Raw genomic sequence first — 27404 nt, forward strand, 5'->3', positions numbered from 1 at the left:
CTGGATTATTTAGTCTATATTCAGGTGATTTAGTTATTTTTTTAATTAGGTTTAAGGCTGTCACCTTGGTCTTTGTGCCTTATTTTATTACTTGATTTATCATTTTTTGCATGCCTTAAATTAGCATTTTTATTCTATTATTTTTCTCTATTAACTTGTTGGTTTTGAAATATTTTATTTGTAGGTGGTTATCCTAGAGTTTAAAACATGCATTATTGATTTATTAGAGTCTACCTTAAATGTGTACTTTTACTACTTCCAGCAACACGTGAACGTCGCAGTGATTTCATTGCATTTACCGTCTCTTGCCTTTTGTTACCACTGTTGTCATATATGTTGCTTCTATCCATATTCATTTGTTTGTTCACATTTTTAGCCTTTCTAGTGCTTTTCCTTTCTCATTTTTCATGGTTCTACCTAGGATCATTTTCTTTTTACCACAAGTACTCCTTTTAGTAGTATTTCTTTCAGTTCAGGTTTGCTGCACGTTCATTCAGCTTCTGTTTATGTGAATCTGTTTTTAATTTGTCGTCATTTTTGAAAGATGTTTCCCCTGGGTATAGAATTCAAGGTTCATGAAGATGTTCTTATAACATTTTAAAGATTTTACTATCGATTTTCAATTTCCATAGTTTCTGTTGAAAAGTTACTGTGTGTGTTTTATTGTTCCCTTAAAAGTAATGTGGTTCTTATCAGCTCTTTAGCTTCCTGGCTGCTGTTTTCTGCTGGGCTTCTTGGAGCTTTTCCCTGCATCCCAGTTAAGGAATTGGGCAATCCCAAGAGTGGAAATTTTATTGGTAGCTCTCAATGTTAACCTTTTCCTCTTTATATCAGTGGAACGGTCATTTTTGCTGGCATGCTTTTATGGAAAAAGTCAGGTGAATGAAGATCTCACTTTAATGTTCTCTTTTCTAAAGGATGATAGTACCTCAAGTCTTATCTGTGATAGTTGCTATCTTATGCTTTTCACAGTTGTTTCATGTATTCATTCAGGCTTATATTTGTCCAATATAAATGATTTGTCAGGGCTAAAACCAAAAGTTTGTAAATGTATTTTATATATTTTTGAATTCTACAAGAGTTTTAAAAACATCTTAATCAATGGCAGTATTATTGAAATTTATGGCTCTCCAGAGTGACTAATAAAGGGAAGAAAAACTCATTTGAAAGTAAAGGATGTCAGTTTTTTTAAAAAAAGTTTATCTATTTCGAGAGAGAGAGACTGAGAGGGAGAGAGAGAATCCCAAGCAAGCTCTGCCCTGTCAGCGCAGAGCCTGATGTAGGGCTCGAACTCAAGAACCATGAGATCATGACGTGAACTGAGACAGAGTCAGACACTTAACCAACCGAGCCACCCAGGTGCACCAAAAGATCTTAGTTTTATTTTTATTTATTTACTTATTTTTTTCAGTATAGAATTTTTTTTCAATATATGAAGTTTATTGTCAAATTGGTTTCCATACAACACCCAGTGCTCATCCCAAAAGGTGCCCTCCTCAATACCCATCACCCACCCTCCCCTCCCTCCCACCCCCCATCAACCCTCAGTTTGTTCTCAGTTTTTAAGAGTCTCTTATGCTTTCGCTGTCTTCCACTCTAACCTCTTTTATTTTTCCTTCCCCTCCCCCATAGGTTTCTGTTAAGTTTCTCAGGATCCACATAAGAGTGAAACCATACGGTATCTGTCTTTCTCAGTATGGCTTATTTCACTTAGCATAACACTCTCCAGTTCCATCCACGTTGCTACAAAGGGCCATATTTCATTCTTTCTCATTGCCACGTAGTACTCCATTGTGTATATAAACCACAATTTCTTTATCCATTCATCAGTTGATGGACATTTAGGCTCTTTCCATAATTTGGCTATTGTTGAGAGTGCTGCTATAAACATTGGGGTACAAGTGCCCCTATGCATCAGTACTCCTGTGTCCCTTGGGTAAATTCCTAGCAGTGCTATTGCTGGGTCATAGGGTAGGTCTATTTTTAATTTTTTGAGGAACCTCCACACTGTTTTCCAGAGTGGCTGCACCAATTTGCATTCCCACCAACAGTGCAAGAGGGTTCCCGTTTCTCCACATCCTCTCCAGCATCTATTGTCTCCTGATTTGTTCATTTTGGCCACTCTGACTGGTGTGAAGTGATATCTGAGTGTGGTTTTGATTTGTATTTCCCTGATGAGGAGCGACGTTGAGCAAAAAGATCTTAGTTTTAAATGTGCCACTGATTTGTCGCCCATTGTTATCTTTTATACTTAGTGCTGATAAATGAAGATTTAAAATAGCATGAAGTTAGTGCAAATAAGTACACTAGATCATTTGTTGACAGTTTTCAGTGAAAATAATGGAAAGATAATTTTTTATTAATATAATTTATTGTCAAATTGGCTTACATACAATACTCTGCTCATCCCAACAAGTGCCCTCCTCAATGCCCATCACCCATTTTCCCTCTCCCCCACCCCCTTGTCCACCCTCAGTTTGTTCTCTGTATTTAATAGTCTCTTGTGATTTGCCTCCCTCCTTCTCTGTTTGTGTCTCTTTTTTCCCCCTTCCCTTCCCCCATGGTCTTCTGTTAAGTTTCTCAAGATCCACATATGAGTGAAAACATAAGATATCTGTCCTTCTCTGACTGACTCATTTCACTTAGCATAATACCTTCCAGTTCCATCCATGTTGCTGCAAATGGCGTGACTTCATTCTTTCTCATTGCCAAGTAGTATTCCATTGTATATATAAACCACATCTTCCTTATCCATTCGTCAGTTGATGGACATTTAGACTTTTTCCATAATTTGGCTATTGTTGAAACAACTGCTGTAAACATTGGGGTACAAGTGCCCCTATTCATCAGCACTCCTGTATCCTTTGGGTAAATTCCTAGTAGTGCTATTGCTGGGTCATGGGGTAGTTCTATTTTTAATTTTTTGAGGAACCTCCACACTGTTTTCCAGAGTGGCTGCAGCAGTTTGCATTCCCACTAGCAGTGCCAAAGATATCCTCTTTCTCACGTCCTTGCCAGCATTTGTAGTTTCCTGATTTGCTCATTTTAGCCACTCTGGCCAGTGTGAGGTGGTATCTCAGTGTAGCTTTGATTTGTATTTTCCTGATGATGAGTAACATTGAGCATCTTCTCATGTGTCTGTTGGCCATCTGGATAACTTCTTTGGAAAAGCATCTATTCATGTCTTCTGCCCATTTCTTTACTGGATTATTTGTTTTTTGGGTGTTGACTTTGGTAAGTTCTTTATAGACTTTGGATACTGGCCCTTTACCCAATATGTCATTTGCAAATATCTTTTCCCATTCTGTTGGTTACCTTTTAGTTTTGTTGATTGTTTCCCTTGCAGTGCAGAAGCTTTTTATCTTGATGAGGTCCCAGTAGTTCAATTTTGCTTTTAATTCCCTTGCCTTTGGAGATGTGTTGAATAAGAAATTGTTGCGGCTGAGGTCAAGGAAGTTTTTGCCTGCTTTCTCCTCTAGGATTTTGATGGTTTCCTGTCTCACATTTGTGTCTGGAAAGATTATTTTGAATGTAGACCTTTTGAATAAATTTCCACATTTTGAGGTTGAATTCTCTGTATAAATTTATGCAAGTGGTTGGCACTTTGTTTCTTGCCTGTTATATAACAGGAAAAAGGATACAGAATTGTGTGAGCTGTGCATATTTTTTTTGATGTACCAAAGGAAAAAAAATCAGTATTTTTAGATAATTATAGATTTTGGTTTTGGTCCTTGATTTTATAGTTGGTCATTTAAATGATTTCTAAAGTAGATCTACATGGAAGTCTGCCTTTCATAATGAACCATGATTTTTTATTAAACTATTTTTAATCGTGACATGGAGTAGAAGAGAAGTTTTGGCTTGTCTCTACTTCTGTGCCACTACTATCCCAGGATGGCGGTGGAGATAAATAAATTTCCATTTATTTCCTTTTGTTGATGAAGACTATGTTACACCTTTGAAATAAAAAGTTTGAAACTTCTTGTTGAAGGGTACTTTTTGCTGAACTGCATTTGGTGCTTTTGATCTGACTTGATTGTTTTGTACCCAGAATCTTTGTAAAGAACTGCTGTTTGTTGACCATCACATGGCCTGATCTATACAGAGGCTTCATTCTTTTGGGTTAACACTGTTGACACTGTTCTGCAGCCTCTCTGTCAGTAGCCATTGTAGTGGTACTGTTGGCTCTTTTTGATAGTATAACCTCACTTACATTGGGTGACTGGGAAGGACAATTCACAACCTAAATAATAATGCATATTTAACAAGGCAGTAAAGTCAGCAGTGTTTGAGATTATAAATGTGAAAACACCTAGCACAGAGCATAGCATAGGGACAGGTGACCACTATATTTTTTTTTAAAGGGAAAGTTCTCCCTGTCATTTTATTTATTTATTTATCTAAAAAGTAAACTCTACTCCCAATGTGGGGCTTGAACTCACAACCCTGAGATCAAGAGTTGGAAAAAAAAAATATATATAAAAGGGAATGAAAAAAAAAAAGTTGGATGCTCTAAGGACTGAGCCAACCTGTGCTCTGACTACTACTTTTTGTCTATATGTTTAAGTAGTTGTAGCTTTCAGATGAATATATAGAGATATATATTTATATATCTATAAAATAAATAATATATATGTTAAATAAATAATTAAATATATATTTATATATATTAACACACAAGACTCAGAATATTTTTCTTTTTTAAAAATGTTTATTTCTGAGAGAGAGAGAGCACGTGAGCACATGTGCAGGGAGGAGCAGAGAGAGGGGGAGACAGAGAATCCCAAGCAGGCTCTGTGCTGTCAGCACAGAGCCCAATGCAGGGATTGAACTCATGAACCATGAGATCATGACCTGAGCTGAAATCAAGAGTTGGACACTTAACCAACTGAGCCATGCAGGCAACCCCAGAATATTTTTCTAAATAGACTTTTCTATTAATTAATTGGTATTTCCCTTTTTACTTATTGCTTTTCTAACCTGATGGGATTAAATTTTTAAAAAGTTTCTTTTAAAAAAATCAGAGTTTAAGTGACTTTTTTTTTTTTTAATATACACAAAGGGTGTTTAACATGACTAATCATGGAAGATGTAATCCAAAGTTGACAAATGTTAATTTTTGCACTTAATCTCATTTCCTTTTTTTTTTTATGTTTATTTTTGAGAGAAGAGAGAGAGAGAGAGAGGGCTCGAACACACAAACCACGAGACCTGAGCTGAAGTCGGACGCTTAACTGACTGAGCCACCTAGGCACCCTTCTCATTTCCTTTTTTTTTTTTTTTTAATGTTTATTTATTTCTGAGACAGAGACAGAGCATGAGTGGGGTAGGGGCAGAGAGAGAGGGAGACACAGAATCAGAAGCAGGCTTCAGGCTCTGAGCTGTCAGCACAGAGCTCGATGCGGGGCTCGAACTCACAAACTGTGAGATCATGACCTGAGCTGAAGTCGGTTGCTCAACTGACTGAGCTACCCAGGCACCCCTCTCGTTTCCTTTTTTAAAAATTATTTAAATTTCTTTATTTAAATTAAAGTTAGTTAACATACAGTATAGTATTGGTTTCAGGAGTAGAACCCGTCACTTAAACACCCAGTACTCATTCCAACCAGTGCCCCCCTTAATGCCCATCACCCATTTAGCCCTTCCCTCCATCTACCTCCCCTCCAACAACCCTCAGTTTCTCTTCTGTATTTAGGGGTTTTTATGGTTTGCCTCCCTCTCTGTTTTTATCTTATTTTTCCTTCCCTTCCCTTATGTTTATCTGTTGTGTTTCTTAAATTCCACATACGAGTGAAATCACATGATATTTGTTTTAACTCACTTATTTCTCTTAGCATAATACACTGTAGTTCTATCCGTGTTGTTGCAAATGGCAAGATTTCATTTTTTGATTGCTGAGTAGTATTCCATTTATATATATATATATATATATATATATATATATATATATATATACACACACACACACACACACACCACATCTTCTTTATCCACTCATCAGTCAATGGACATCTGGGCTCTTTTTATAATTTGGCTATTGTTGATAGTGCTGCTACAAACAACAGGGTGCATATGCATTTTTTGTAACCTTTGGATAAATATTTAGTAGTGCAATTGATGGATGTTAGGTTAGTTCTATTTTTAATTTTTTTGAGGAGCCTTCATACTGTTCTCCATAGTGGCTATACCAGTTAGCATTCCCACCAACAGTGCAAAAGGGTTCCCCTTTCTCTACATCCTCACCTACCTATATCTGTTGTTTCCTGAATTGTTAATTTTAGCCATTCTGACACACCTATCTCATTTCATTCACATAGTAAGTACTTAGCACTTATTGGCAATAAGGACTCATACACAGTACTGTGCTTCTCCCCTACTTCTGTGACAATTATCTAGTATTCTCAGTTTCTTCTCTTTATACAGTAATTACCTTTAAACAGTATAATGCTTTCCTGAGTTCTGTTGTTTTTTAATGTATAGTGAATCCTTAGCTGTCTTTCTAAAATTTATAATTTGCTTCTTGCTCTTCAGTCCAGTGTGGTTATATTTAAAAAAAATCTATTTTCTATATTTTTTTCATCTCCTTGTGGACCGATTGCTTAAGTAGACTACACTTTGAATACCTTTTAAATTCTAAAATCCCAAGTGATTTCAGTATGAAATAGGATGTAGCACTACATTTCTGCTAGAAATTTAGTTTCATTTGTTACCTTAATTTTTAATCACATTTTACAAAATGATATTGACATGACATTGGTATCATGGTATGGTATTTTTAATGTAAAAGTTTAGTTATACATTACTAAATTTTCTAATTTCACTAGTATATAATTTTATAATTTATTTTACATGATTTTCCATTTTTAGTACATATAGTCAGTGATGTTTAAGTTGATGAAATGCATATATGTCACTTTTTCAGTGATCTATACTAGGATTATAATATCTGGGTGAAAGAAGTTTACAGGTTGGGACTGTTTCTATATCAGATGAGGCCAAGTTTGGAGGAATGTGAACTCCATAAGCAAATAATTTTTTTAGATATTTGTGCCACAGTGTCACTACAAGCTTTCATCAGGTTACTAAAATCAAATCTGATTTTTCAGTGTCCACTTAATATCCTAGAGTCTTTCGTTTTAGTGTTATTTTTCCACTTTACTTTTCTATTGTTTGTCATTTTCCATCTTGTGGACCTTTATAAGTAAGTTTTTTTAAAATATGAGATTATGATTTGCATTGATTTTTTTTAAGTGGGATTATAGCCTGCATTTTATTTTGTTTACTTGTTGTTAGTTCTTTTCCTGTCTCTTTCCAGCAGAGAACTTTTCTCAGTAGTGACTCTTATTTCTTGTGTTGATGATGTTGATATAAAGACTTTTTAAAATATAATTTATTGTCAGATTGGCTTATATACAACACCCAGTGCTCATCCCAACAAGTGCCCTGCCTCACCCCCTTGTCCACCCTCAGTTTGTTCTCTGTATTAAGAGTCTCTTGTGATTTATCTCTCTCCCTCTCTGTTTGTAACTATTTTTTCCCCTTCCCTTCCCCCATGGTCTTCTGTTAAGTTTCTCAAGATCCACATATGAGTGAAAGCATATGATATCTGTCTTTCTCTGACTGACTTATTTCACTTAGCATAATACCCTCCAGTTCCATCCATGTTGCTGCAAATGGCATGATTTCATTCTTTCTCATTGCCAAGTAGTATTTCATTGAATATATAAACCACATCTTCCTTATCCATTCATCAGTTGATGGACATTGAGGCTCTTTCCATAATTTGGCTATTGTGATATAAAGACTTTTTGTAAATCTAGCTTAAGGAAACCTAGTTTGGCTTTTCATGGAAAACTACACATACACCTAGTAATAAATTATATATGAAAACTATATAATAAACTCTATAGACAAAGAAAATAAGCCTTTTCTCTTAGGCCAGTCTATGTTTTAGGATATTAAATCAAAAGAGACATTTTGGTTTATTTTAGCTCTCATATTCCTAAAGTACTATCTTCATCTGGTGGATTTTGGTAGAAGTCTTAGTTTAAGTCACAAACAGGACGGCCATTAGATGGAAAGCTCTAGATAGTACTTTGTATGAATGTGAATTATGAGTGAAAGTTGAAACAGAGTTACAAGCATGAGAGATTCACTGGTGGCTTTTTAAAACAAAGTTTATTTGGGGGCGCCTGGGTGGCGCAGTCGGTTAAGCGTCCGACTTCAGCCGGGTCACGATCTTGCGGTCTGTGAGTTCGAGCCCCACGTCGGGCTCTGGGCTGATGGCTCAGAGCCTGGAGCCTGTTTCTGATTCTGTGTCTCCCTCTCTCTGCCCTTCCCCCGTTCATGCTCTGTCTCTCTCTGTCCCAAAAATAAATAAACGTCGAAAAAAAAAATTAAAAAAAAAAACAAAGTTTATTTGGGGGGAGGGGCAAAGAGAGACAGGGGGAGACAGAGAATCCTAGGCAGACTCCACACTGGCAGTGCAGAGCCCGATGAAGGGCTCAAACTCATGAACCCTGAGATCAGGACCTGAGCCGAAGTTGGATGCTTAACCAACTGAGCCACAAACGCACCCCTCACTGGTGGCTTTTTAATAATAAATAAATTGTGATTAAAGTCATATTTGTTAGGCAAATAGTTTAGATTCTATCAGTGATCACTAATTACGGACAGATTATATGGTAAAAAAAATTCTTATTTTGCTGGAAGAGTTATTCACTTTCCATGGGTTTGGAGGCTCTTTATACTCATTTACTCTGATTTTGTGTCCAGTGATTGTACTTTCTGTTACAAGTAGTAAATCTTCTCTGTAAGAGTGTATCAACATTTTGTTGGTAAGAAGGGAAGCTACAGATGTTAGCTTGTGCGCTAATTTGACCTTTGTTAATTGGGTAAGAGTATTTTTTCTTTTAATTTACATCCCAACTTTTCCAAAAATGACTTACGAGAGCTGTTTAGGAGTTCGTATTTTTGGTCCCCTAATGTTTCTTAGAATGAGTCGCATTAAGAAACTTCAGGCTGCAGTTATTTTATTTCATAAGCCTAGTCTCCCCCATGAAGTCTCCACTTGATAGTACTTAGCAAACAGAGTTTTTTAGTGTATGTTATTTCTCTGTCACACCCTGCCCCCACCCCACAACTGAATTACTACAGTGTGTCAGACATTGTGCAAGGCACTTTACATGTATCAGTGCTAATTTTATCAACAAACTTGCCAGGTAGGTATTATCACCCCTTATATTACAGATTCACTCTTTCTTGTATTTCCCAAATATTTGAGTACCTAATGGAGGTGAAGCACACTTCTATCTCTTGGAGCTCAGCTGTAAAAGAATGAAATGAAGTCCCTGTTCTCATTGAGAAGAATAAAGGATAAAATAGGAAGAAGGAAATAGACTATGTGCATTGGGGTGGGGTGGGAGGCTTCTGCTATGTATTTATATAGGATAATCATAGAAGGTCTTTCTGAGAAGATAACATTTGGACAGAGAATACGTGGAAGTGAGGAAGCAATCCTATGGTTTTCTGAGAGAAGAGCAGTCTAGGCATACATGCAAAAAGTATAAAGGACTGAAGTGTGAGAGCTTGCTTAGTGAGTTGAAGGAATTGCAGGGAGACTGGTGTGACTGTAGTAGAGAGGTTGGTTTGGAAGGAGCAGAGAGAGTGGTGGGAAATGAGTCCAGCAGACTGTAGTAAGGACTTCGGATTTTACTTTGAGATGGGATGACATTAGACAGTTTGACAGAGGAATAACATGCTCAAAGAGTTATACTTTACTTTTGGAATTTGAAGACAGTACTCAAACTTTTCCTAGTAGTTCTTGCATTGTAAAGTTTCATCACCAGGCATTTGGGTAAAGTGAAGAATTCTGTGTTTCTCACAATAGTCCTGTGAATAACATGTCCCTACCTTAGAAATTAGAGAGTTGCAACCAGTTACTGAGGAAAGGAAGATCTGGGGTTTCTGAAGGCAATACTTGTTTAGCATTTCTTTAAATTCAATCATGATATTATGACTTAAGTCAAAGATATACATGATAATTGATTCTCTGAAAGCAGCAGTCTTTGTAGTAAATTATAATATTGAATGTTGTAATAATGCCTTCCTTTCTTCATTCAATATTCCATAAAAATTTAAACCTGAAAGTGTTAGAGTATAAAAATATGTCTGAATCTTAAGTTCCTAATAGTGATCAAGCCATCAGACATTGACTTAAGATGGGAAAGACTCTGATATACTCTTCACTTAAATGCATATGATGACAGTGAGATTGATGAGGACTCAGGCAATATGACCAAGGGGGTTTTACTTTGTGTCTCAGCATTGCGAAATCTTGGTAGTCAAAGATAAATGAGGAAAACGAAAGGAAGGATTATAGCTAGATTGTCCAGGGTGCTTGTAGTAGAAAAACAGATATTTAAAATATGCTTTATTGTGTTAGCTAATTAAAAACGTCTCTTTCCTGTTGATTCTTAATGGTTTTAGAAATATTTGAGTTGTTTTCTTTTTGATTCTTTATCTGAGAAGTTATGAACTTTTTTGTTCTATATGTAAAAGACAAAACGATTGAGTTCTCTTTCTTCTCTCTTTTCTTTCTTGTTATGCTTTCTTCACTCTCTTCAGTTCTAAATCTTGTATAGAATGGGCACATTTACCAAAATTTGTAGCAGTGTTTTGGTTTTAAGAAAAGGTGATGCCTGAAATTCGTTGAGCACAGTTCTCATGACCCTCACAATGGTAGTATCCCATGGAGGTGATAATGTATTTTTGAAGTTGCTTAGTATTCAGAAAAACTGGTCTAAGTCTTCCTCTCTTCTTTCCTCCCCACCTCCCAATGAGAAGCAAGAGTTTGTATTGCAGTATAATATATATATTTAATTAATAAGGAAACCGCTTTTGATAAGCAATATTTTGAGGATTTACTGGATGAGAAATCATTGACCTTTGTAAACATGTTACCTGATCAAGTGTTTACTTGAAGTCTTGAGGTGGTGCTTTATCCTAATAATTCTCTCATTGTCATTTTATAAAAACCTTAAAAAAAAGTGACATATAGTCATGTGCACCAAAACATCTGTGTAATTATATTGAAGCATTTGGATTCTGTAACTCCTTAATAGTTTTTCTTTGAGTAGTACAAGGGAGATGTTAACATGAATGGCATTGCAGTCAGATAAAAAATGACCTGTCATAAGATTTAACAAGGTAGCCTCAAGAATTTGTGAAATATGAGAAAGTATAGAAGGATGACCAGTACTTTGATATTGTGTGTAATATATTAAAGGCAACAGAGCATTCCTGTAAGTCTCCTAGTGCATATGTATAGAAAATTCTCTAAGGATATAATTCTCAACCTTTTCAGGCCTAGTACTAGCCTGCCTTTTTATCCCTTTATAATAGGTTTATTGAGATAGAATTCACATACCATAAAATTCACCCTTTAAAAATGTACAGTTCACAGGGCACCTGGTGGCTTAGTTGGTTGAGCATCTGACTGTGGATTTTGGCTCAGGCCATGAGCCAGGGTTGTGGGATTGAGCCCTGAGTTGGGCTCCATGCTGGGCATGGAGCCTGCTTAAGATTCATTCTTTCCTCTCTCTCTCTCCCTCCCTCCCTCCCTCCCTCCCTCTCTCTCCCCTTCCAGCTCTCTCCCCCACTTGTGATCTCTTTGCTTCTAAAATAAAATTTAAAAAAATGTACAGTTCACTGTTTTCATGGTACAGAATTGTGCAGCTATCACCACTGACTAATTTTAGAATAGTTTTATCACTTGAGAAAGAAACCCCATTTCCATTAGCAGATACTCCCCCACCCCTTGGCAACCACTAATCTACTTTGTGGATTAGCCTATTCTGGACATTTCATATAAATGTAATTATTCAATTTGTGTGTTCATGGTTCATCTATGTTGAAGCATGTATCAGAACTTGATTGCTTTTTATGATTAAGTAGTAATGCGTTGTATGCGTATGCCATATTTTATTTATCCACTCATCAGTTGACAGACATTTGGGTTATTTTTACCTTTTGGCTGTTATGAATACTGCTGCTGTGAACACTTGTGTGCAGATAGTTGTTTGAATACCCATTTAAAATTTATTTGAGTATATACTTAAGAGTGGAATTGTCAGATCATATGGTAGTTCTGTCTTAAATATTGTGAGGAAATAACAAACTGTTTTATTTCTTTCTTTATTATTTTTTAACCAATAATAATATTCCTATTAATCTACCAAAGGAATTGCTACATTGTATGGTAGTTCTTATTTTGATTTTTTAAATATGAAATTTATTGTCAAATTGGTTTCCATACAACACCCAGTACTTATCCCCAAACTGTTTTCTTTAAAAAACTTTTTTTTTTTTAACATTTATTTTTAAGGGACAGCATGAGCAGGAGAGGGGCAGAGAGAGAAAGAGACACAGAATCTGAAGCAGGCTCCAGGCTCTGAGCTGTCAGCACAGAACCCAACATGGGGCTTGAACCCATGAACTATGAGATCATGACCTGAGCTAAAGTCAGACACTTAACTGACTGAGCCACCCGATGCCCCTGGCAAACTGTTTTCTAAAGTGTCTGCACCATTTTACAACCTATCAGTAATGTTTGAATGTTCCAATATCTCCATATCTTTGTCAATATTTGTTATTGTCTGTGTTTGTTATTGTAGCCAGTTTATTGGGAGAGAAATGGTATCTCACTATGGTTTTGATTTGTATTTCTTTAATAACTAATGATGTTGAACTTCTTTTGATTTTTTTATTAGTCATTTGTGTGTCTTCTTTGGAGAAATGTTTATTTAAATCCTTTTGCCTGTTGAAAAAAATGATTTATCTTTTCATTTTTAAAAAAGTGTTTATCTTGAGAGAGAAATAGAGAGTGAGCAGGGGAGGGGCAGAGAGAGAGAGAGGGAGAGAGAATCCAAAGGAGGCTCCAGGTGACAGTGTAGAGCCTGATGTGGGATCCGAATTCATGAACTGTGAGATCATGGCCTAAGCCGAAATCAAGAGTCGGACACTTAACCAACTGAGTCATGCAGGCGCCCCTATCTTTTTATTTAGTTGCAAGAGTTCTTTGTATATTCTGGATACTGGTCTTTTATTAGGTATATGATATACAAATATTTTTGCCCATTCTGTGGATTGTATTTTTTTGATGTCCTTTGGGGAATAAAACTTTTAATTTTGATGTAGCTGAATTCATTTATTATTTTTTTTTCTGTTGCTTGTGCATGAAACCAGTGTTTAACACAAGGTCATGAAGATTTTCATCTGTATTTTCTTCTAAGAATCTTTGACTTTGGAAAGCATAAATATTTTTAATATCTTCTCTGGCAACTCAGACCCCCCTTGCCAATTTCTAGAAATTTCTCTAAAATGCAGTAATATCCCCATTTCAGTGGTAGTGTTTAAGGGATAATATACAGAAGTAGAATATCAGTGTCATACAGTATGCATATAACAAATACTGCATTGTTTTTGAAAGCGAGGACCATTTATTATCACCCTCGCTAGCAGGATCTGATTTCTCTACATGCTCTTGCCAATATCTGCTTTTGTTAGAATTTAAAATAAAGAGTTAACCAATGTGGTAGATGTGAAATGTTATCCTGGTGTGTGTGAGTGTGTGTGTGTATGTATGTATATATATTTATTTTAGTCAGGTTATTGTGGTATAACTTATGTGCAACAAATGTCACCCTTTTGGAGTACTTGTCTATGAATTTTGATAAATGTATAACCCTATAACCATCACCACAGTTAAGATACAGAATATTTTTGTCACCCCCATATGTAATATCAGGCTCCCTGTAGGCAACCTCCCTTCCAATGCCCTTCCCCCCAGCCCTGGCAGCCCTGATGTATTTTCTGGTCCTCTAGTTTTGTGTTTTCTAGAATGTTATATAACTGGAATCATATATTACATAGCCTGTTGTGCCTGGCTTTTTTTTCACTTAGCATAATGCATTCAAAATTCATTCATGTTGATCTGTGGCTTGCTTTTTCTGAGTAGTATTTCATTGTATAGATTCAAGCCACATTTTATTTATCCACATAGCAGTTGATAGATATTTTAATTGCTTTATTTTTGAAGATTATGAATAAGGTTGTTTTATTTTTTAGTGTAGTTTTAGGCTACCAACAAAACTGAGAAGAAGTACTGAGAATTCCCATATACCCTCTGCTCTTACACACGCACAGCCTCTCACACTATCAGCATCCACACCAGAGTGGTGTACATTTGTTACAGTCAGTGAGCCTGCATCAACACATCATTATTACCCCAAATACATAGTTTACATCAGGGTTCACTCTTAGTGTTCATTCTGTTGGTTTGGATAAATGTATAAAATGACATGTACCCACCCTTATAGTATCACACAGAATAGTTTCACTGGCCTAAAAATTCTCTCCACCTATTTATCTATCCTTCCCTCCAACCCTTGACAACCACGATCTTTTTACTGTCTCTCCATGGTTTTGCTTTTTACAGGATGTCATGTAGTTGGACTCATAAAGTATGTGAATTTTTCACATTTCCTTTTCTCATTTAGTAGTATGCATTTAAAGTTCTTCCATTTCTTTTTGTGGTTTGATAGCACATTTCTTTTTATTGCTGAATAATATACCAGTGTCTGGATGTACCACAGTTTATTTATCCATTCACCTACTGAATGATAACTTGGTTGCTTCCACATTTTGGCAATTATGAATAAAGCTGCTATAAACATTTGGTGCAGGTTTTTTTTGTGGACATAAATGTTCAACTCATTTGAGTAAATACCTTGGAGTCAGACTGATGAATCATATGGTAAGAGTGTATTTAGTTTTGTTAAGAAACTGCCACACTGCCTTACAAAATGGCTTTACCATTTTGGATTCCTACCGGCAATGAATGAGAGTTCCTATTGCTCCACATCCTTATCAGCATGTGGTGGTGTCAGTGTTTTGGATTTTGGCCATTAATAATATGTATGTGTAGTGGTATCTCATTTTAATTTATAATTCTCAAATCACACATAATGTTGAACATCTTTTCATATGCTTTTTTGATATCTGTAGATCTTGGTGACGTGTCTGTTCAGGTCTTTTGAACATTTTTTTTTAATATGAAATTTTTTGGCAAATTGGTTTCCATACAATACCTAGTGCTCATACCAACAGGTGCCCTCCTCAGTGCCCATCACCCACTTTCCCCTCCCTCCCATCCCCTATCAACCCTCAGTTTATTCTCAGTTTTTAAGAGTCTCTTATGGTTTGGCTCCTTCCCTCTCTGTAACTTTCTTTCCCTCTCCCCTCCCCCCTGGTCTTCTGTTAAGTTTCTCAGGATCCATGTAAGAGTGAAAACATATGGTATCTGTCTTTTTCTGTATGACTTATTTCACTTAGCATAACACTCTCCAGTTCCATCCACGTTGCTACAAAAGGCCATATTTCATTCTTTGTCATTGCCACATAGTACTCCATTGTATATATAAACCATAGCTTATTTATCCATTCATCAGTTGATGGGCATTTAGGCTCTTTCCATAATATGGCTGTTGTTGAAAGTGCTACTATAAACATTGGGGTCCAAGTGCCCCTATGCATCAGCACTCCTGTATCCCTTGGGTAAATTCCTAGCAGTGCTATTGCTGGATCATAGGGTAGGTCTATTTTTAATTTTGTGAGGAACCTCCACACTGTTTTCCAGAGTGGCTGCACCAGTTTGCATTCCCACCAACAGTGCAAGACGGTTCCCGTTTCTCCACATCCTCTCCAGCATCTATAGTCTCCTGATTTGCTCATTTTAGCCACTCTGACTGGCGTGAAGTGATATCTGAGTGTGGTTTTGATTTGTATTTCCCTGATGAGGAGTGACATTGAGCATCTTTTCATATGCCTGTTGGCCATCTGGATGTCTTCTTTGGAAAAGTGTCTGTTCATGTCTTCTGTCCATTTCTTCACTGGATTATTTGTTTTTTGGGTGTGGAGTTTGGTGAGTTCTTTATAGATTTTGGATACTAGCCCTTTGTCTGATATGTCATTTGCAAATATCTTTTCCCATTCCATTGGTTGCCTTTTAGTTTCGTTGATTGTTTCCTTTGCTGTGCAGAAGCTTTTTATCTGGATGAGGTCCCAGTAGTTCATTTTTGCTTTTAATTCCCTTGCCTTTGGAGATGTGTCAAATAAGAAATTGCTGTGGCTGAGGTCAGAGAGGTTTTTTTCCTGCTTCTTCCTCTAGGGTTTTGATGGTTTCCTGTCTCACACTCAGGTCCTTCATCCATTTTGAGTTTGTGTAAGAAAGTGGTCTAGTTTCATTCTTCTGCATGTTGCTGTCCAGTTCTCCCCGCACCATCTTTTGAACATTTAAAAACAAATTATTTATTAATTTTGAGAGAGAGAGAGAGAGAGAGAGAGAGAGAGAGAGAGAGAGAGAGAATATGAATCCCAAGCAGGCTCCACGCTGTCAGCACAGAGCCTGATGTGGGGCTCGATCTCACAAACCATGGGATCATGACCTAAGCCAAAATCAAGAGCCAGAGGCTTAACTGACTGAGCTACCCAGGCACTTCTGCCCATTTTGTAATTGAGTGTTTTTTGTTAAGTTTTAAGAATTTTTTGAATATTTTAGTAACAGATTTATATCTGATATGTCTTTTATAAATATTTTCTCCTGGCCTGTGGCTTGTCTTCAAATTCCCTTGAGAGTGTTTTTTGTAGAGCAATAGTTTCATTTTAATGAAGTCTAGCTTGATTCTTTCTTTCATGGATCATGCATTGGGTGTAGAATCCAAAAGGTCGTTGGCATACACAGGTAATTTAGATTTTCTCTTATGTTATCCAGAAAACTCTAGAGTTTTTAAATTTTATTTTGAGAGAGAGAGAGGGAGCACGCGTGAGAATCTCAAGCAGGCTCCACATTCAGCACAGAGCCTGACATGGGACTCCATTCCACAACCATGAGATCATGACCTGAGCCAAAATCAAGAGTTGGACACTCAAATACTGAGCCCCCTAGGGTGCCCCTCTGGAGTTTTAAGGATTGTATTTTACATTTAGATCTTTGATCTGTTTTGATTTAATTTTTGCGAAGGGTGTAAGGTCTGTCTCTAAATTTATTTTTTTATGATGATGTCCAGTTGTCCCAGCACTCTTTGTTGAAAAGGCTACCTTTTCTCCATTGTATCCCCTTTGTTCCTTTGTCAAAGATCAGTTGATTATATTTATGTGGGTGTACTTTTGTGCTCTCTGTTCTGTTGATCTGTTTGTTCTTTCTCTAATACTGAACTGTCTTGATTACTGTAGCTTTATAATAGTTTTGAAGTCAGGTAGTGTCAGCTTCCATCTTTTTAACTCTCCTTACGTTAGATTATGTTACATGTTACCTATTCCAGGTCTGTTACCTTTTCATAAAAACTTTGGAATCAGTTTGTCAATATCCAAAAACAATTTGCTGAGATGTTTACTGGCAGTAGGTTGTCTTATCATGCACTGAAGTTTTAAGTTTTGATGTAGTCCGGTTTATCTATTTTTACTTTGTTGCCTGTGCTTTTGGTGTAATATCCAAGAAATAATTTTCAAGTTTATATCCTGAAGATTTTAACTGTTTTTTAAGAGTCTTTTTAACTCTTAGAAGAGCAAAAGCTTAAAACTTTTATGAGGATTACATTATTAATTCCTTTATAGAGTATGCTTAAGAAATCTTTGTCTAACCCAAGGTCACAAAAATGTTGTCCTGTTGTACCAGTTTTACACTTTTACATCTAACTATATGATACATTTTGAGGTAATTTTGTTTATAGTACAAGGTATGGGTAGCAGATTTTTTTGTTTTATTGTTTTTTTTTTTCCTTTGGTATACTTTTTTTTTTATTTAATTTTTTTTCCAACGTTTGTTTATTTTTGGGACAGAGAGAGACAGAGCATGAATGGGGGAGGGGCAGAGAGAGAGGGAGACACAGAATCGGAAACAGGCTCCAGGCTCTGAGCCATCAGCCCAGAGCCTGACGCGGGGCTCGAACTCACGGACCGCGAGATCGTGACCTGGCTGAAGTCGGACGCTTAACCAACTGCGCCACCCAGGCACCCCTCCTTTGGTATACTTATGTCCAATTATTTCACCACCATTTGTTTAAAAAAACTTATTTCTCCATTGAAGTACTTTTGCACCTTTGTTGGAAATCAATTGTTCATTTAAGTGTGCATTTATTTCTGGGTTTTCCAGTGTATTTCATTGATCTGTGTATCTATTCTTTAGCCAGTACCATACTATATTTATTAAGGTAGGTTTATCTTAAGTCTTGAAATTAGGCAGCATGAGTCATTCACATTTTTTATACCTTTTCAAAATGATTTTGGCTATGCTAGTGGTCAGTTGCCTAAATTTTAGAAATAATAGCTATAAAAATTTTTGCTGGGATTTTGATTGGCATTGCATTGAATCTACAGACCAATTTAGGGTTAATTGGCACCTTAACAAAACTGAGTTTTACAATTCATAAACATGGTAAACCTCTTAATGTATTTTGGTCTTCTTGATTTCCCGTTTTGTCCTTTTCAGGGCTGTTAGTTTTCTGATTTCCATCACTAATGTGGGGTTTTGGTTTTCTTTTTTTTTTTTTCAGTATATGAAATTTGTTGTCAAATTGGTTTCCATACAACACCCAGTGCTCATCCCAAAAGGTGCCCTCCTTAATACCCATCACCCACCCTCCCCAACTCCCACTCCCCATCAACCCTCAGTAGGGGTTTTGGTTTTCAAGCCTAACACAAGGCTGCAGGGAGGATATGGGATAGGGGAATTTTAAAAAGTCTTTGTTCTTACCAAGATTCAAGTTTCTTGAATAAATACTGTTTGGATTATTTCAAGTAAACTGTTAGATATGTGAATTCAACAAAGTCACAGGATATAAAATCAATGTACAGAAATCAGTTGCAATTCTATACACTAATAATGAAGCAGCAGAAAGAGAAATCAAGGAATTGATCACATTTACATTTGCACTAAAAACCGTAAGATACCTAGGAATAAACCTAACCAAAGAGGTAAAAGATCTGTATGCTGAAAACTATTGAAAGCCTATGAAAGAAATTGAAGATGACACAAAGAAATGAAATAACATTCCATGCTCATGGTTTGGAAGAACAAATATTTTTAAAATGTCTGTACTACCCAAAGCAATCTATACATTTAATGCAGTCCCTATCCAGGATAACACCAGCATTCTTCATAGAGCTAGAACAAACAGTCCTAAAGTTTGTATGGAACCAGAAAAGACCCTGGATAGCCAATGTAACGTTGAAAAAGAAAACCAAAGCTGGAGGTATCACAATTCTGGACTTTAAACTGTATTTCAAAGCTGTAGTCATCAAGACAGTATGGTATTGGTACAAACACATACATATAAATCAATGGAATAGAATAGAGAACCCAGAAATGGACATACAAACGAATGGCCAACTAATCTTTGACAAAGCAGGAAAGAGTATCCAATGGTGGGGGATGAAGACAGTCTCTTCAGCAAATGGTGTTGGAAAAACTGGAAAGTGACATGCAGAAGAATGAAACTGGACCCCTTTCTTATACCATACACAAAAATAAATTCAAAATGGATGAAAGACCTAAATGTGAGATGTGAAACCATCAAAATCCTAGAGGAGAAAACAGGCAGCAACCTCTTTGACCTCAGCTGCAGCAACTTCTTACTAGATATTTCTCCAGCGGCAAGGGAAATAAAAGCAAAAATGAACTATTGGGACCTCATCAATGTAAACCTTCTGAACAGCGAAGGTAACAGTCAACAAAACTAAATGTTTACTTCCAGAGTTCTATACAATTCGAATTAGAAAGTTTTTGCCAGGATTCTAACTGCTTTTATTGAGGAGAGGCTTTTTGGAGATCCTTACTCTGCCATTCTTGCTGATACCATTCTCTGTTCTGTTTCTTAAGATATTATAACAAGTATTAATAAAGATATTGAAACTCTCAAGGTATAAATTGAGTTTCCCAAATTTATTATCTCAGCTGTTGAACTAAACATAAACAAGGATATTTCTTCTTTTATTGTTTGTTAAGATTTCAGGAAAGTTGATTACTTTCCTCATAGCTTTGTTGTGAGATTTAAAGGTTAATACATGGAACAATCTCTCAATTACAGTACATGGAATTAAGAACAATAAACTCTCAATTATTATTAGCTGTTATCAATAATTTCCTTTCCTTCATCTTCCTCCTTTAGATACCACTCATTGGAGATTCCCCCCCACCTTTTTTTTGATGCAAAGCTGAGTTTTACTATTGCTTTTCAAGTCATTGGTTTTATACAGTACAAGAGAAAATCCATCACTTCTTGTCCAGTTCAAAAGGGCAATGGCATTGGTATATACAAGAAGAAAAGACTTGAACATTTTCTGCAATGATAGCTCAAAGCCTATGGAGAAATCATTCTCAAAAAGTTTTATTTGTATGTGAGATTTATCAATATGCTCAGTTCTCTAAAAAAAGGTTTCATAAGTGCTTTTGGTGTCTTTCAATTGTTATTTTTAAAGGACATCCAATTATATCATCTGCTTTTTCCTCTGTCCCTGTATAATCATTCAGTTTCCATTTACTAGAAAATATTTTATAAGAGTACAATATTTGGGATAGCAAAGAGGAAAGGACGTTGATTTTTTGAGATTATAGATATCAAATACTGTTATTCTGAAGGCAAAGATAACTAATAAATATAAGTAGGAAATGAATATATATTACTAAAAAGAGACTGTTTATTAGGATCTAAATTGAAAGGATATTTCCCCAAGGAAATCAAAGAAACTCTATGCAGGCTTAGAAGCAAAAATCTTCAGAAAACATCTGCTTTTAAATAATGGAGATTTTCCTTTTTAAACCCAAGAAGAAAAACTATAACAAAACTCTAAAATAATAGATTAGAATTGAGAAAATTTGGTAATATTTCCTTTCTCTGAAAATTGTTTTTATTGTGTAATGGAAACTTCCATTATTATTGCTGTGTATGAATGCTGAGAGGGAATAAATGAAGCACAGATGTCAACATCAGCATCTAGAAAACCAAGAAATGTTCATAGAGTTTAAGTACAGGTCCTTTGAGGTATTTTAAAATTTTTTGTGTTTTATTCAGTTGAAAGTTTTGCCTTTTGAAGAAAATTGGAAATGTGTTTATTGTAAGACTTTTCCTTTTAGAGTAAACTACTCCTAATAAATCCACCATACTTGTACCTATCTTGGCAAGTTTTGCATTAATTTTTTCCCTAAAAATTCTCATATGGTGTGTCTTATAGGAAATGACAACAATATGATGTTAATTTCCTTTGTATGCTTTGTTTTAGGTTGGTACAGAGGAGTTTCAACAAAGAAGCCAAATGTAAAGGTATGATAAGTTCATTGTTACTTTTTCTAATATAGGAAACTAACTAGTATGTTTGTTGGATATAAAAACAATTCTTACCTGCACATCTTTTAATCTTTTACAGTAGGCGCACTCATCCTTTCCTTTACAGAACTATATCAGATGCTGCTGTGTGTCAGCAGTATTAAAATGTTTCTCTTTCTTTTTTTTTTTTTAATTTTTTTTTCAACGTTTATTTATTTTTGGGACAGAGAGAGACAGAGCATGAACGGGGGAGGGGCAGAGAGAGAGGGAGACACAGAATCGGAAACAGGCTCCAGGCTCTGAGCCATCAGCCCAGAGCCTGATGCGGGGCTCGAACTCACGGACCGCGAGATCGTGACCTGGCTGAAGTCGGACGCTTAACCGACTGCGCCACCCAGGCGCCCCTCTCTTTCTTTTTTAATGTTTATTTATTTATTTATGAGAGCGTGAGAGAGTGCACATGCAAGCTGGGGAGGGACGGAGAGAGGGGGACAGAGAATCCCAAGCAGGCTCTGCACTATCAGCACAGAGCCTGATGTGGGGCTCGAACCCACAAACCATGAGATCATGACCTGAGCTGAAATCGAGAGTCATATGTTTAACCGACTGAGCCACTCAGGTGCCTTAAAATGTTTTATTTTTTTTTTAAGGACAGAAAATGCATGTATGATCATAGCTGCAAAGTTTATTTTGAAAAAGCCCATTAGGACACTTAATATTTTTTTCCTTCAAAAAGTAGAGACTTTTTGTAGATATTTGACAAAAAGTAAAGACTTATTCATAGTCCTAGTCCTGTGGATCCATGGGATTATTTAGATAAGTTTATTTCTAAAATACAAAATAGAAAAAACTTTCAAATAATGTTCATTTAGATGTCTTTGTTGATGATGATATTCTTGTTAAAATATAAATTTAAACAAGACTTTTTATGAATAGATTTTATGTATTCTGTTTCCAGTTAATATTAATTTAATCAAACAAAATATATTTTAATTGGCAGTTACAATACATTTAGGAACATTGTTCTTCAGGAATGTATTTGCAAAAACTGCTTTCTCCTCACTCTTTCATATCATTAATATTAGAAGCTTTTATATATTTCTGTAGCTTAATGTTTAACGTATTTTGCTATTTTCTTGTACAGATAAATAATCAAAATGATCATATACTGTTTTTATTAAGAAAGAAAATTGTTCAGAGTTCTAATCATCAATTTTTCCAGTACAATCATTCATTTTATTAGTTTTTATTAGTTTTTAATGATTATAAGAAGACAGTATCTTCAAATTTTAATTCCTTGCAGCCAGGGCTTCTTACCCTTGGCACTGTTCACATTTTGGGCCAGATAATTCTTCATTGTGGGGGGCGGTCTTGTGCATTATAATATACTTGGCAGCATATATGACTCCTACTCAATAAATGTCAGTAACATTTCCCCCCTTGAAGTTGTGGCAGTGAAAAATGTAGACATTGCCAAAATCCCTTCTCTACCACTACTCATCAGTAATGCTTTTGTGAAAATAATTTCTGTATTTTATGTATTTGTCTTGATTTAAAATTACCAAAAATTTAGAATTTGAATAGATGAGAAATCTCATAAATTATTGGAAAGTTGTAATTTGTGATATTACATACTTTTTATTTATTATAGGTAATATTTGTGACCTTGGCCACCCTATCACCTTGTTTCCAATACTAGTGTTTGAGGATCATTGTGGAGATGATAGTCATTCAAATTATAGTATGTTTGTAATTAAAACAACAATTGATGAACAGTGTATGGCTTTGAAACCTTGTTGAGTGAGACATGAACTATGACACCCTTAAAATATTATCTACTACTGTATAACAAAGTGTATCAAAATTTAGTGGATTAATTTAATCACCATTTTATCTCTCATTATTTTGTACCTTGACTGGAGCCACCTGGACACTTAGTTATATGGCTATAATCATCTGGAGGATCAGCTGGCTGTGGTGTCCAAGAGGGTCTATTCACATGTCTGGCATCCTGACAAGGATGGCTGGAAGGCTCTCCTCAGCCAGATCACTGATATAGCTAGACTTTCCATATAGTCTCAAGGCTTTTCCATATGACTTGTCTAGCAGATAATCAGAATTCTGTTTTAGAGTTAAGGAAAGGTGCTCAGAATCTCATACCTATTTTTTAAATTTCCTGCAACAAAGGTGTTTAGAGACTGTAGGAGAGACTACCTTGTGATTAATCTTAGGAATGATTTCATAAGCCAATCAAAATGAAGAAACCAAATTAAACTAATCTTAAGCATTAGAGCTCATTTTTGTCTGATCAGACTCTCTTAATGTCTTTACTTTTGACTAATGACTTCTGAAATTGTGTATTTTGGTAATACCAACTTCATTCTAGCGTCTTAGGTTATTGTAGCATTTATTAATAAAATAACTGTATGCCTTTGAATAGCGTGTGTTTGTATTCTTAAACTTTAAAAATTTAACAACTGGAAATAAAGATAGAGATAACCATTTCATGTGGCAATGATATTTTGTGGAACCATGGTGAAAATTCTTTATTATTTGTAAAATATAATCATTTAATGATTCTACACACTTTAAAGTGATAAAAATGCATTTCTATATATCTTTTATATATAATTCTGTTTAATTGTATATATAATTTTATTTTATATTAATTATACATAATTAATATAATCACAATAAGTAAAAATTTCAGTAGGTTTTTTATAGCTGTTCGTGTTTAAAGAAAATTAAAAGGTGACTTATTAGTATGTCTTGAGTTGCGTTTGACTTATAATAAAACTCATAATACCCTGAATAAAATAATATCTGAACTAGATAGCAAATAGAGCATTCAGAAGTATTAATAAGTGGTAAAACATTTCTTTCTATAAAACAGTTTATAAAACTCTCAAAGCTTAATTGTTTTGTTCTTCATGAATACTTTGTAGTAAGATACTACATTCTTAAAGAAAAACTGGGATGAGGAGCACCTGTGTGGCTCAGTGAATTAGGCGTCTGACTCTTGATTTCAGCCAGGTCATGATCTCATGGTTCATGAGATCGAGCCCTGTGTTGGACACTGTGCTGACAGCACAGAGCCTCCTTGGGATTCTCTCTTTCTTTCTCTCTCTGCCCCTCTCCTGCTTGTGCATGCTTGCATGTTGTGCGCGCGTACACTCTCTCTCAAAAATAAATAAACATTAAAAAAAGGAAAATAAAAACTGGGATGATTATAAAATATGCTTTAAGTTACATATTTTTGTGACTATATATTGAAGTTTTACATTTTAAGAGGATACTATGTAGGAAAAATAAACTACTAAATTTTATGCCCAGTGATCTTAAGAATGATAGGTTTTTGTCTTTTGCGTTTTTTGAAGGCTTTATTTTTGCATCATACACTCCAGGGTAAAACTTATTTAGGCTTTATAATTTTAGAAATCAAAAGTTTTTGAGACATAATATCTTTTGGTGAAATGTCATGTTACATAATTGTTAGGCTTGCCAAAATATTAGCTTTCTTAAGAGCATACATAAAGAATTAAAAAATAAGAGAGTTAGATAAAATTAAGAAAAGGACAACAGATATTTGATAATTTTGTGTTTTTAAATAAAATATATGCTCATGAGGAAAAGAATGAAATTCTAGAAAGTTAATATTTCCCATTTTGTAATTAGGTTTTATGTAATAACTGTCAACTAGATACCTAGAATTCTGCCAGATAGCTACAAGGCCTTATAGAATGTTTTACATCATAAAAGCAGAGGTATAGAGGCATGAAATTGCAAGGCATGTTCAAGGAATGTTAGATACTCCAAACTGGCAAGGGCATAGTACAGAAAAATGATGGATGCCAAAGCAGGAAAGGTAGGTTGGATCTATATTTGAAGACTCTTATATGCCAGAGAATATAAGGAATGCTAAAGAATTTGGATTTTGTCTCTCTGGCAACAGGGAATCTGCCATTTAACAGAGGAGTGTATCTACCATTGCCACACAGCATAATTATAAAATGGAGTTTATTGGAGAAACAGTAAGCACCTGTTAAAGATACATATTGAAGTATTTATGCATGAATTCTAAAATTCTCTCTAACGTACTGCATTAGGTAAAAATGTGTATGTGGGGATTAATGAATCAAGATTGACAAAATGTTGGTACTTATCAAAGCTGAGTGATGTGTTCATGGAGGTTCGTTATGTTATTCTGTCTAATTTTGTGTGTATTTGAAATAGGGATAACATTATTACTTCAAAGAATTGTTATGAGGAATCATTGAACTTATATGAAGCTCATAACAAAGTGCTTATTAGCACATGATAACAGCACAATAAATGTTTGCTTCTGTTGCTATAACAACTACTGCTATGGTAGTATAGGGCTGCAAGTGAGACTTGAGATCACCTTAGAGGACAAAAAAGAGGAACTAGCACAAAGAGACTGAGAAATGGAGGTTATAATTGGCTAAGGAGAAGGAAGTGTGTTTTTTGTTTTTTAGAACATGGTGATTAATGATTTCAAGTACTGTGGAGTAGTGTAGTAGAATGTACTGAATAGGGGGTATTGTGTTTTACAATTAGAAGGCCATTGGTGATTTTTAAGAGACTCCCTTTATGTGGATCCTGAGAAACTTAACAGAAGACCATGGGGGAGGGGAAGGGGAAAAAAAAAAAGAGGTTAGAGAGGGAGGGAGCCAAAACATAAGAGACTCTTAAAAACTGAGAACAAACTGAGGGTTGATGGGGGTGGGAGATGGGTATTGAGGAGGGCACCTGTTGGGATGAGCACTGGGTGTTGTATGGAAACCAATTTGACAATAAATTTCATATTAAAAATAAAAAGAGAATCCCATTTAATAGGATTGATAGTAGCAGAGAGCCAGAGTCTAGTGAGTAGGTAACGGGTGAAAGGAAGGAAGTAGATGTAGATTCTAGGGAGTATAAGGTTGTTGGTTTGGGGAGTAGAGAAGTCTGATGAACATTTTGCATTTGATTTATGTAAAATTCTGGAAAATGCTGATAATTTATAATGCCTTAAACCAGTTTAGTGACTGCCTACTAATAATGTTGAAAAGAGGAATGGATTACAGAAAAGATAAGAGAAAACTTTTGGGGATGATGCAAATTTCTTTATTTTAATTGTGTCCATGGTTTCACTGTATATGTACTATATGCCCAAAGCATCAAATTCCACACATGTGTGCAGTTTATGGTATATCAGCAGTGTGTCATATATCAGCTATCCCTCAATAAAGTTGTTTAAAAAAACCATTAAATGGTTTTTTACATCAGACCCTGAAGATGTGATTTCACATTCACTCTGAGAGTTATCATTTCAGTTTCTCAATTTACTTCTACCTGTGGTGGTTAATTTTGATACAGACTTGGTCAAATATGAAGTAATCCTGAGAACTTATCTGATGTTATTTTTAAATGAAGGGAAACTATAGTTGTCATCAGTAAGAGTTCTAACTGAAAATCTTTTTAAAATGACTTTTATCGTTGTTACTCAGCATTGGAATTTTGTGTTTGTGATCTGGAATTTATCTAACAGCCACATGTTAAGTATACTCCATCAATGGGCCTTAATTATTAGTGTGTTTGTATTGTTGTAGGTGGGGAGAAAGTGGTAGAAGTTGAAAAGAATGAAGGCTAGGTGGTATTTTGTGCAAGGCTTACTTGTGTTTGAAAGTCCTCAAGACCACCCTTAAGTTTGAAGATTTGCTATGAAGACCCACCGGATTCATTATATAGTTGCTCTCAAAAGCTATGAATTACTTTTTGTATTCTATGAGGAATCTGCAAAGGGAAAAAGATGAATGCAGTAAAGTCTGGAGAAATCAGCTACAGGGTTCCAAGAGTCCTTTTCCAGTGGAGTCACACAGGACAAACCTAATTCCCCCAACAACACTGTAACAACACATGTGAAATGCTGCCAACCAGAGAAGCTTGTTTGAGACCTGGTGCCCAGAGTTTTTATTGTCACTGGTGATATAGGCACCTTCTACTTAGTACATAACAAAATTC

General features: G+C 35.5%; 1 protein-coding gene across 3 annotated transcripts in view; it reads left to right on the top strand.

The window, feature by feature from the left end:
• DOCK3 (dedicator of cytokinesis 3) overlaps window positions 1-27404 on the top strand; it is a 580531-nt gene that overhangs the window by 112481 nt on the left and 440646 nt on the right. Inside the window, exons 1-2 of one of the 3 annotated variants that reach the window (XM_047849909.1) lie at window positions 25155-25245; window positions 25333-25411. In XM_047849909.1, the coding sequence (XP_047705865.1) occupies window positions 25391-25411 (21 nt within the window). In that variant the 5' untranslated portion in view covers window positions 25155-25245; window positions 25333-25390. Of the gene's footprint in view, window positions 1-21336; window positions 21378-25154; window positions 25246-25332; window positions 25412-27404 lie in introns of those variants that run through there. The other 2 variants (XM_047849906.1, XM_047849907.1) reach the window with 2 other exon arrangements.

Source organism: Prionailurus viverrinus, chromosome A2, assembly GCF_022837055.1.
Source record: "Prionailurus viverrinus isolate Anna chromosome A2, UM_Priviv_1.0, whole genome shotgun sequence".
NCBI lineage: Eukaryota > Metazoa > Chordata > Mammalia > Carnivora > Felidae > Prionailurus > Prionailurus viverrinus.